This window comes from Montipora capricornis, chromosome 8 (genome assembly GCF_036669925.1).
Source record: "Montipora capricornis isolate CH-2021 chromosome 8, ASM3666992v2, whole genome shotgun sequence".
NCBI classification, from domain to species: domain Eukaryota; kingdom Metazoa; phylum Cnidaria; class Anthozoa; order Scleractinia; family Acroporidae; genus Montipora; species Montipora capricornis.
The window spans coordinates 37,155,449-37,167,948 of NC_090890.1; the positions used below are offsets into that span (position 1 = coordinate 37,155,449).

A 12,500-nucleotide genomic window follows, 5' to 3' on the forward strand; every position below is an offset into this window, starting at 1 on the left:
GCGTTGAATATGGGATGGTAAATAGCCAACGAGGCACATAGCACCAAGTTGGCTATAACCAGTCCTCTTCTCCAACAAACGTGAATGGAATAATTGTTTTATATTAAATTCCTTAAACTCCAAAAGTTTGGAAGTACGAAACACAAGCAAACACGGAGAAAATCGTAGCAAAATCGACAAAACTACTTGACGAAGATGCAAGGTATGTGTAATCCTTAGATTGTAGTGGTAAGAGAGATAGAGGTTTCATCACAAAAACCATTTGTACCTTTTTCACATAACTTCTAAGCTTCGAAATTGATCCAACACTTTCCACAAAAACGTTTTTCTTTTGCTTTATGACCAGGAGAATTTCGCTTCCTGGCATAAAATTTTTTAGTTTCGCAAACGCTAGCACAATCAGAGCATGAGAATTGCAATGCATCAGTCCGTCGTTGAGAAACTTCTTTATAATAATTATTATTCCATGAGCATGCCTTGGGTATGAGATGGCAAATAGCTAATGAGGCAAATAGCACCGAGTTGGAAGGCCTTATAACCAGTGACTCATATCCACCAAGCACGAGTGGAACATGAATATGTACATGTAATATCATACAGTACAAGCGGCCAGATCTGATATCATGGATGGCGCATTAGGGTTTGGTGATTCAAGGACATTTTTTTAATTTAACAGGCGCCCGCAGTCGTTCTCCTTTTCCTTCTCCAATGCCCCTCGCGGAAAATCAAAAGGTAACGTTTATGTAAATGAAGAGAATTTGTAATCACATGTACAGATATTGATTAATAAAAACCTTGTCTTTTGTTTGGGAATCTTTGAAAATTAAACCCAATTAGTTTCCATTCTTAGAACAATTGGATGCAAACAGTTACCACTGTACAGAAGTTGACGTCATCTGACGAGGCAAGCATGGCCCCTTCAACGTTCTCGTTTTGGTCCAGGTTTTTGTGCTGCCATATTTCATGTCAACGTGTGTGGGCAGCATTTAAACCTGACCTTGAAATAATGCTAACCTTTACCCTTACCGTTATCCTGTTAATCAGTCTGTGTATACACTTTCCACATATTGAAATAACAATGGTAAAAATATGGTTCTATTGTTGTACCTTGCAATATAGAAAGGAGGCAAACAGAATGCCAAAGATATGCAAAAAGAAAAACTAACTTGACATCTTTACCAGTTGGTTGTGGAAAAAACAAATTCTGCATCCCGAAACTGACATCTGCTTGTCCAGAAAACTCAAAATCTCTCTGCTTCCCAAAGGGATGGCAGGCATAATATAATAATAATAATCATCCACATTATTATTATCGACGTACTGCGAAAAGCGTAACAAAGATTGAATATTTCCATTCACCGTATATATGGTAGTGGATTCCTGCAATAATGTCATATTTTCCTGCAAGGATAAACAGGCGGTTTTCATAGGACGATGGCCGAAATCGAGGAAACTTTGTCTTTGGTTGACAAATGTTTGGAAGTGCAGTTTAGAGGTGAATGGAGAAATGATCGAACTACTAGACAAGTTAAGCAAATGTCTCTTAAAAAGAAACCTGAAGAATTCAGGTGACTTCAATGGCCCGGGATTCGAACCTAATTTGAATGCCGGTGCAGGCGCTTGTCAACTGAGCTATGAAGCCACTCAGTTGAGAGTTTGGTCAATTTGTTGGCCTGAATTATGTGAAGCGTCTGATACTTGTCCTGCTGCTGTTGTCATTAGTTAGAACCAGGCTTAATTAACCCTTTAACTCCCAATAGTGACACTTATAGATTTTACTCTGTCTAACGCCAGACGATTTACGCGTTAATGGGGAACCCCACGGGGCTGAAAGGGTTAAAAACAGCTAGATTCACTCAAAAACTATGTTCCCATTAACCATTTAACTCCCAATAGTGCCCCTTATAGATTTTACTCTGTCTAACGCCAGACGATTTTACTTGTCAATGGGGAACTCCACGGGGCTGAAAGGGTTAATAGTAGCTTTGGCTAATAAACTGAAAAAAGCAACCTGTAAATGATCATTCAACAAAAATAAAGCTACATTATTTAATTGTCTTAATATTTTAAGATTTCTGCAGCCCCACATGGATTCGTGAAAATTCCCACAAGCGTGGATTCCTGCAAATTCCTATAAGCGCCTGTAATCGTTCATTATTATTATTATTATTATTATTATTATTATTATTATTATTATTATTATTATTATTGTTATACTAATATTTTATTATTATTAATTTTATTTGCCAAATATGGGGAATACCCAGATCACATTGCACTTGTCCTTTTTCATTGAAAAAGGTGTTAAATTTCTTGCATTAGTATGGAAATGATTTTTTCAGTAACAAAAGAATCAACCACATAATCTGAAACTGTATTTTAATTTCAAACTGAGACTTAAGCAGAAATAACTAAACAAATAAAACAAAATATGAAACAAATATAAACATTAATGTTCAGTTATTTGCATTCTTAACAATTATAAAGTGAAAAAAAATTGGCTCCATGGCTCCAAGCAGAAGTTGAAGCAATTTGCCACAAAACATCGTTATTAGAATTTGAACTCTCAGACGGGGATCTTTGTGTTTCTAGTCAATCCTCCAAGAAACTGGAACTGAATAATGAAAGTGCATTCTGTAAATGCTATTACCTGCAGTAGGTGAAAATCTGAGGACAATAAAATGACCATCTTTGTGCAATTTTGTTTTTAATTCCAAATTTTCCAAAAAAGGAAGAGGGTCATTAGTGCTTTTGGAACCCAAGAATTTACTGAGATATTTTACTGCTAATATTTTGAAAAATTAATAATAAGGCTTAAAAAAAATAGGGGTGCTAGTTCATGCAGTTAACAAGTTTCTTTAAACTTTTGAAGTCAGCTTAATATGTATTTATAACTAGCGTTAAGACTTGATCCTTACAAAATCGTATTTGGCAACCAAATTGTAAAAAATGATGACAGCAAAAATTCCTGACTGACTATGTTACAGTAACTGTTGTTTGCTCAATAACCAGCCCTGTAAATTAAATCTGCTGCGCATAACTTAGTTTAAAAGGTCTATTGTTTGACAATAAGATCAAACATTTAAAATTGATGCCATGAAATGTGACTTTCAGTAAAGCGACTATAACGAGAGTACATGTTTGACATCTCTCATCATATGAACAAATAAAAAGAGTGAAAGAAGCATGTTAATATACAAATTTGAAGGAATAATGGGAAGAAACACAAGAATGCTATAACATGATTATTGCTTAATTTCTTTTTTCTTCGAAGGTGTTTGAAGATTATACACATCCCTCATCTCTGAGAGTGTTTGTGCCATGATGATGACTGGAACAACAATCCATATTCCATTAGCAAAAACGAAAATGGTCCAGAAGTAGAAGACCTTTTCAAAACTATCAAATTTGGGTGGCCAGTCCTATTGAAAAACAACACAACAATAAATTAACATCTGTTCAATGAATGAAGGTACTTTATGGACAGCATTGATTCATGAAGAATTTGTTAATTATACAATCATGCAAAATCTAGCAGGAATTAATGACCACTCTCTGAGAGCCTGGAAGAAGTTAATTGTCTTGGGAATGGCCTGGCACTTAGCTGTGCATTTTCTCCAGAAACACAGCCCGCTCTCATTTTCAAAAATGCAGCCAAGTTAATCTGGCAAACTCTGACAAGTCACAAATTTAAACTGGGATTCAAATGTGTAGGTACACAAAACCACATTGTTAAGGACAAAACAATAATTGCCAACGAGTCAGGCCTTCTGAAGACAGAAGGCCTGGCGAGGCGGCAGCTTATAGAGCCGCGAGAAGATTTTTAGGCGGACGAAATCTCAGAAGCGCTTCAAATTTGAGTGTAATGTAGACCAAAAGCTGTAATGTAGACCAAAGCGATGAAATGTTGACTGTAGCAATAACCAATGAGAGTGCCGCACGAGTACGCCGCGTGATGTTTGCAGCCGCCAGGCGCCAGATCACGCAAGCTTGGCTCGTTGGCACTTTAGCGACAGCTATAACTAGTTATTATACTAGTTGACTGTGGTATATTGTTTGTACTCTCCAAACTTCATGTATGCATTGATCACTACCCTAAGGTCATTACATACACTATAGTACTGCAGTTATAGCATTCTAACGAAAAATGTTTGCACTCACCAGGGGAACATGTTTAAAGCCATCATATATTTCTGGACCAAAATAAAGGATTGTGCCTGTAATCTGTATTGCAGACACTAAAACTGACATAAAATGACGCCACCAAAGATCTTTGACTATGGATCGATACCTACGATTAAAACAAAGTTGACTCAGTCTCAAACAACTTGATCTACATGTATGCAGAGCAAATTAAAATGTCATAATTTTTCTTTACTGTTCCACTATTACGCCACTTAACCACATTTGGTCAAGAAAATGCGAAAAATATGATATACACCGTTTCTTAATTGTCCCAGTTTGACCGGTTTAGAACAGAGCAAATATGGATGGAGCGGGAGTTTTTCAAGGAAAGAAATTGTTTTCAACATGACGCAAAGCCCTAGAATTTAGCTTGTCATTGCTTGTCACTCATCATTTCGTTTATCCAATCAAATAAAGGACATTTGGCTGGCTTTTTGTGCTGTTTACATCATTCACACCCGCCAGGACAGATGATGCCTTTTTTAGATTACCAATTAAAATTGAAACAAAATAACACCATTTTTGTGGTGAAATAATATACAATCTCTTACTCGATGGTTTAACATATCAGATATAATACACACAGACATTTTGCTCATTGCTCATATTATATGTTAAACCATCGAATAAGATGTATTTATCACAGTTTACAACACAAACAGGGAATTTGGAATTGCAGTTTACTAGGCTTTTTACAGCAATAATATTATTAATCCCTGTTTATAATAGGTAGCTCACTTGAGGAGAAGGCCACAGTGTAGTTTGGGAGCAGCAGGATAGGAGAGTAGTAAAAATAAACTGAATAATATTACTTAATACAGATTTGCCTTTCATTCAGGTTCAATGAATTCACCCTTGACATGGCTATAGACCACACAATCTTAGCCTATGTGCACAGGTAACTGGAGTACATTGTACTGTTACTAGTTTACATACATCAATTTAAACAATCATTAAGAGTGAAAAGCAATATTATTTTTGTGATCTCTAAAATGGTTTTATCTTAATATGGGTTAAAAGTCTCAAAACACATTAATTCTCAGTGCATTTTCCTGTGTTTTGTGCTAACATGATTGGTTAATCTGATTCTCTGTCTGTCATCAGTGGTACAAATTTACACTGTTTTTGTGACAGTCTTGACCATAAAAATATTCTTCATACCAGAGAATACACAATGGCCCCATAACACTCAGTTCCAGATATGAAATACACATGACCGTTGGGTCCTTAGTCAGCCAATAACGTGAATCCAACTTGCCATATTCAATAACCATCCACTTGGGTCCACGGGCAGAAGTACCAATGACTCTGTAAATGACAATGGACAAAGCTAGTTTACAAGTTTCAGCACTTGGACGTCTTTAATTTCACTACTGTATGGAGTTATTCATAGGCTCTCACCAATAAGTAACTTCCATTTAGGAAAGTCCTTCCCAGCCAATTTCATGCTGAATAAATATGTTCCACAGAGGTTATAATCCTTATCCAAGAAGTCTGACTTGTCATAATTAAATTATTAAGGCTTATCATTACCAGATTAAATTAGAAAGGAAAGGCATTCTCCAGTTATTCTTAGATCCACACTGTTAGTCTGGCCTTGGTTCAAACCCCTGGAGGGTCGGAACAGGAAGTGCAGGTTGCCGGTCATTGTTTCACCATAACTAAAACAACCCAAACCTTTACAACAGTGCTAAGATTGGGCTTAGTTTTTAAGCCTGATTAGTACAGGATGGGTTGTTTCAGCTATGGTGAAACAATGACCTGCAGCCTGTAGTTTACACACTGCCAGAGGGAACACACCTCCCAAGACTTTTTTGACTTTTGACTTTTAAAAAAGTCAAAGGCATTACACAGTAGTAGTGGCTGCAGTTAGGACTGGAATCATATTTATGTCCATGCAATCTGAGCTACCATGGGCAAAGAACTGATATTGAACATTGATAATATATTGTTCTGGAGACGTGTGCATGCAGCCTATTAGGAAATATCCATTCTCAAAATATAAATGTCTACCAAAACATTTAACGCGATGGTGTCGTTACCAAGAGCAGTTTTTTTTCCAATTTGGACGCAATAAAAAATCCATAATGGAGAGATCTTGAATGAGGCCTGGCCTCTTGAGGGCCCTTGATGTGAACGACTGTTTTCTAACTTTTCCGAATATTTTGGAAAGTATTTGCCACGCACTGCAGCACACAATATATTACATACCACAGGCCAAAAATACTGATGATCGAAGAGTAGTTAAATGCGCATTTTTTCCGCTTTGTAAAGATAAACTTAAGGTGTAGATTAAAAAGACAGCAAGAAAAAGAACACTTCATTTTCGTGTCAAAACCATCGCAGACACTATTAGGGCCAGTTGGTAGCTAGGGTTGCGGGACAAATCCCCCCCTTTTTTGGGAGGGAATCCATGCAAACCAAAGACAAGCAAGCTGCATAGTTTTCTCTACAATTACAATGAATTACCAAATATATCTCACCCGTCCATCCAACAGTGAATTAAGCAAGCATTAAAAAGAGCCCACAAAGCGAGGGTGGTATGTTTCCCGCGCGGAAAACCACTCCAAGAAAAACATAACGCGAACAGCCCCACTGGGATCAGATTAACAGGGTCGTCGATATCCTCGGTGAAGTATTTCGCAATTTCCAGCGCTCTAGTTAAATTGAAAGACATTCTAAGGCCGCGCTTGCACCGTTTTAACAAGGACCTTGCGAAGATTTGTTTCCCAAAAAATAAAACTGTTTGCTCGCAGCGTCACGCAACGTCATTTCCCTTGGCGTGAAACAGGAACTTTTCGACAGATAGTAAAAGTACGCCCGCAAAGCGTGCATGTAGCTACCTCTGAAGAATTTTACAGTATAGACCGGGCTGGAACTGTTAACAGTCATGTTTCTCTGTTATGTACGAGGCGTTTCTTTGTGTAATTCTTGTTTATGTAACTCTTGTCAATTTCAAAGTGTCTTTTTGTTTACTTTAATTTGTTGTTCGAGCCAGTAATAATGTCGCAGCGGTAAGTGGTCGGCCGAGCATAGCAATGCTACGTGACATAGTGCATATTTTTATTGTATTCTTACAAGTTTTGACGTTAGCTGTTTTAATGTACGGGATTCGATCCAAACAGAGAAAGGCTAGGACGAGAACGCCGTCATGTTGACGATTTTTAAAGATGCAGCATACTCTTAACGCAACGTTCTATATTATCGAACAAATTACGTAAAACAAAAGAAACAAAGACAGAAAACAAAATAACTCCAATAAAGACTAACTTTTTACCTCTACAGGGACCAATGCAATATTTTCAAAAATAGCCGAATTTTTAGGAAAAAATCATACAAGCTAAAAATACTAGGGACGACAATTTGGTCATGTAGCAAATCTCGTTTAATGTGATCGGCTTGATACCAAAGACAAAAACAAATAACTAAATAATGGAAAAAATGACTAATAGTTAAAAACAATAGAAGCTGCTTGCGATGCCAAACAATAGCAGGTTAGCAGAGCTGCTGCATTACTGTGCAATTTGCCTGATGTCTTGATTGGTATGCATTGAAAGTCCAAGGATTGTAGAATGAATTGTTCTATGTAAAATCATATAGAAAGATAGCCAAAAAACTTGAGGGACAATAATTTATTGTCACACAAAAATTATTGGATTGTACAATAGTTTATTGTAACCCACAAAGTATTGGTTTGTAATAATGGACAATTGTCACTCATTACCCTCCCATAATTTGTGGGTTACAAATTAATCCAATAATTTTATGGTGACAATAGACCATATTCGTATTCTCAGTATTGGACTGGAACTAGCTTGCAATGGAGGCTAATGCGGGGAAATCTTTTCAAATGCAAATACTTTTTAATATATTCCCCCGCATTAGCCTCCATTGCAAGCTAGTTCCAGTCCAATACTGGGAATACGAATATCGTCTATTGCACATCACCATGATCCAATAACGTAACTGTTTCTCTTGGTATGAAAGCTCTCACCTAAATTCTGGACACACTAACGTGGCTTCCAACTCACCACGTTAAATGTCGTGTGCGCTTTGTCTGATCTTTTTGACGTATCCATGGAAATTTAACACTCACGGGGAAATATCGGTCACACACACTGAACGCAGTTTCCCGTGGTAAAAGGGTCATTCCCCGCGGTAAAAGTGCCCCGTGTAACCGCACCTAATATGGCACATTGTATTCAGTATGCTAAATAACCGCAAACAGGCAAGACAACGGCATCCTCCGCATAGCCTTTCTTGGTTGCTATGGGTGCGCACGCTGAAGTTAGTGCCGTCGCATTGCCTTTTCTAAATCTTCCTATTTTAATTTTAGTTACTTCTATAGTGTTTTGTAATATTCGTATAGTTGCAAAACTTGTCACACTTTTTTTTGCGAGCGCCACGCTCAGTTGGTTGAGCACCGGACTATCATGCGGGAGGTCCCGAGTTCAACTCCGGCCGGACCAATACTCAGGGTCTTTAAATAACTGAGGAGAAAGTGCTACCTTTGTAACTACATCTGCCAATGGTTAGACTTTCAAGTCTTCTCACAACCCTTAAATGTTAATAATCCTGTGGGACGTAAAAGAACCCACACACTTGTCGCTAAGAGTAGGGCACGTAGTTCCCGGTGTTGTGGTCTGTTTTCTGTTGTGTATCATGGTTGGGAGGGTAAAAAAGGGCCACAGTAATTGGCGCAAGCTGTTGTGGCGCTCTACCAGCTTGACTGGCAAAATTAATAAAATAAAATAAAAATAAACTTTCCCGAAGAGTTTTTCTTTCCATAAATTCAGTCGTTTGGGGATGTAGTGACGGTGATTTGAGCCCGGTATGCCTTGCGGGCAAAACACACCGTGCATGTATGGCAAATGTAAAAATAAACATTAAAAACTCAAATTTCATGTTCCGTAAATGCATGTATCTGAAGGACAGATTCACTTTCTTTAATTTACTAATTTGTTGTTGTTGTCATTTTATAACAATATTAGAGAGCTCTAAACCGTATTTGCATGCCGCGTTTGCCAATTATATTCACCTTACAGAATATGAAAGAATACTTTTAATGACATTTGCTTCCAGGTGGAAATATCTATCATTTTGCCACGCTTTGCCATTCCGGAGTTTTGACCAAAGTACAAGTGTAAATAGCTCATTCTAAAATTTAAACACGAAGACGCACTATAAAAGGGGTGGTGCCTTAGGCTCATGTAGATGATTTATCAATCAACCTTGGACACAACCGAACTCTGCAATAATTTGTACAATAAAAAAGCCCCCTCATGGCAATGTGCCCGTAATGTCTTAAAAATTATCATCTGTCGTTCTTTTTTTACTCTCGAGTCCTTTATCTTGCGCTACAAATATCTTTTAGGAATTCCGTCTCTGTGTTGCTCTTTGTTGATCACCACCTTGGAAAAATTAATCAGTCGTGCTTTACCTCATGATCTCTTGATTAGAACAAAAGCAGAGCGTGAAGCCACTCCTTTTATAGTGAGTATGCGTGTTTAAGAAGACATTGGGCGCGCGCTAATCGCCACAAGGAAAATTCATTCAGATGATCTCAGCTCTTTAAAAATGTAACTTTATTGCTGAGTAAGACAAAGGCTCTATTGTATTTAGGGTTAGAGCTTCATTGTTACCGTTGAATATTTGTTTGTGCTAGGAGTCCATAAGTATGGACTCTAATGGGCTTCTGTTTGTGCCCACTGTTTTTCTGAACCAATCACAAGATCCGTTGTAAGAGCTGTGTCTTGACCCAAATCATTCGGGAGTTTAAGCGACGACATAGTAAGCAGAAAAAAGAACGTTGTACAATACCGTTATACGGTTCACGTTGGACATCGTGGGTGAGGTCCCCTATATCAAGATGGGGGGGGGGGAAACGGGGGATCCGGGGATCCAATATAGCAAAATAATTAGATTCACGTTACTTGGTGTAGGCGTGACAGTGTGACCTTGGCGTTATTACTCTCTGTTGAACTTTTTTGGCCCTTGTACGTTAGCTCTTGGTCGTATCAATTGCGTTTATGTACATGATGCCTCACACATATGGCTCTTAAAGTCATTGCATTTTATGCCTGTTAACTGAGTATTATGCGACTGTGTCATAAGGGAAGTTTCCAATCAAACTCAACCTCGCGTCTCAAGATCTCTCCGTCATTAGGGGCTGCAACCTCTGGCCATTTCCAAAATTTGTGCAGGCCTAGAAAACATTTCAGTTTTTTTTTCGTTTCCTGTGAATCGATGCCTGGGGGAAAAAAGACGAGCAAGCAAGCACCATGAGTATGTTATGAAGCATTTAGTGGAGAAATTGGCAGAGAAGGACGTTGAAGGCTACCCAGTTGTTATTAGCTGGCTCAGGATCAGGATTTCTTTCGAAATGTTTAAGTCTGTAAATACTAGCATCAGAGGATCGCGCCAGCCCTTTTTTATAAGTGAAGTTGTAGATGATTTTAAAGTAATTTGTACAGCTGCTGACCTACTTTTATGAAATAACTTTATTTTCGTAAGCCCCTTCTGTACTGAAATTTTTATATTTTGATTGAATGAATATGTAATAAAGGCATTATCAACAAGTATCAAATGGATTGGCACCGCATTTGTGCACACACCGCAACGTTGAAACAGAGACAGGGCGAGTTTTTTATTTTAATTTAAGCAGATTAGAATAGTATAAGTCAGTTTACTAAGTTTGTAGTTGTTTAGTGACCTTCACCAGAACCTTAATCAAAAGGTAAGACATGAAGTTCCTAAGCTTCAGCTGGCAACTTGTCACTCTCTCCAACATGTACGCAAAGTACAACGACTCTCAAATGTAGCTGTATCTGACACGAATAAGTATGGAGCAGAAATGCACCAAAATGCGTGTCCCACGTGCAACACAATTATTTTTCTAATTAAAACCAATAACCCAATTTCGTTATGTTAAAATTCTTAGGCGAAAGGCATCATCTCGAGGATCCGGGGAACAAACTGTTACAATGCCTTCCTTTTAATCCCCAGAACCTCGAAATCATGATTATTGTTTAAGTTGAAAGTTAGTCTATTGGATTGTCTGGTGTCATTGCCGCCCCCTAATCTAGTCCCAGTGCTGCCTCACCCTCCTAGCCACCAGAGGTTATGCACAAGGACCTATACATTTCGTCAGTGAACTGCCATCCAATGTCTCTAATACGACATAAGCATGATGACGACATTTGACTACAAATATTCATTAGAGCTATTCCTATTTTCACCCCGCTGGGAAAACAAAATTTAAATAAGAAAAGAAAAACAAACTGAATTCTGGAAGTTGTAGTCAAATGACGCCATCGTGAAAGTTGTCTATTCTCTACTTCAATAGACGTCTTTACACTTGTGTGCTTAGTTACCTAGTCTTTAAATGAAAGTGAGGCTGGTGTTGACCTTGTGGATTTATACAGACCTCCCTCCTTTTCGTATGTTAATGATGTTGTTGTCACGCTAAATAGTAAGAAATGACATAAGAAAAGCAGTGGGGTTTCTATCAAAACAAGGTCAACTCCAGCCTCGCTTTCATTCACAGGCCAGGTAACTAAACACACAACTGTAAAATGGACTATTTTTAAAATGCTGCCAGATGGTTGCAATCTCATTGAACGACCTCTCCTAAAAAAGTCTATAGCAAAGAGCCACTGATTACTACACTTCTCAAGATTACAAACTCGGATAAAACACTCAGATTTTGAGAGAGTTTTCATGGTCGGCTGAGGTATCTTTCGGGATCAAGGAGTCGTTTTGTTGACTCTCAAAACCACCTTGAGTTGTCACCTCTTACAACTCCAGCAGAGGTATTTTGCTCTCTCTATCCACTTGGAGTGCTCTTTTACATTCATTTCACGTGCTTTGTTTAAATACACCGATGTCACACAATCTTCTGTCCTTTGTCAAGATTTGCATCATACTGTTGGTACCAGTTCACTTGAAAAGGACGCACAAGCCCGCAAAGGCTTGTGTTCATAAAATCGGCAATGTTTCCAAGAAGACCACGGCTGGAAGATAAGAAAACAAAATGCAATCAGAATGTAGGGAATGAACCAACAAGCAATCCACGCTCTCTGTAACTGCCATATAATACCAAACATACTTGGATGCACATTCTTTAGAAACAATTATAAGAGTTAATCATTGAGAACAAAGAACTGACCGTTTTCTCGATTAATGTCCTCCATGGTTTTTTGGTTCAAATTTACGATTATGCGCTGCACGAAGATGTATCGTACGTTATTGACTAAGGGGGTAATTACATGAGACCGGGCCGAACTCAGACTGGCATGAAGTTGTACCGGTATGAA

General features: G+C 38.1%; 2 protein-coding genes across 3 annotated transcripts in view; both read right to left on the reverse strand.

Moving 5' to 3' along the window:
* LOC138058977 (palmitoyltransferase ZDHHC17-like) overlaps positions 1-12,500 on the reverse strand; it is a 46,997-nt gene that overhangs the window by 8,106 nt on the left and 26,391 nt on the right. Inside the window, exon 18 of one of the 2 annotated variants that reach the window (XM_068904462.1) lies at positions 10,670-12,197. The exons of the other annotated variant lie outside the window; for it this stretch is intronic. Coding sequence (XP_068760563.1) covers positions 12,071-12,197 — 127 coding nt within the window. The 3' untranslated portion in view covers positions 10,670-12,070. Of the gene's footprint in view, positions 1-10,669; positions 12,198-12,500 lie in introns of those variants that run through there. 2 annotated transcript variants of the gene reach the window in all.
* Positions 2,363-7,002, reverse strand: LOC138059167 (emopamil-binding protein-like). Its single transcript, XM_068904701.1, has 4 exons — positions 6,669-7,002; positions 5,347-5,493; positions 4,162-4,291; positions 2,363-3,422 (listed from the first exon to the last, which is right to left on the reverse strand). The coding sequence occupies exons 1-4, from the start codon at positions 6,860-6,862 to the stop codon at positions 3,246-3,248; spliced, it is 648 nt and encodes a 215-aa protein (XP_068760802.1). The 5' UTR covers positions 6,863-7,002; the 3' UTR covers positions 2,363-3,245.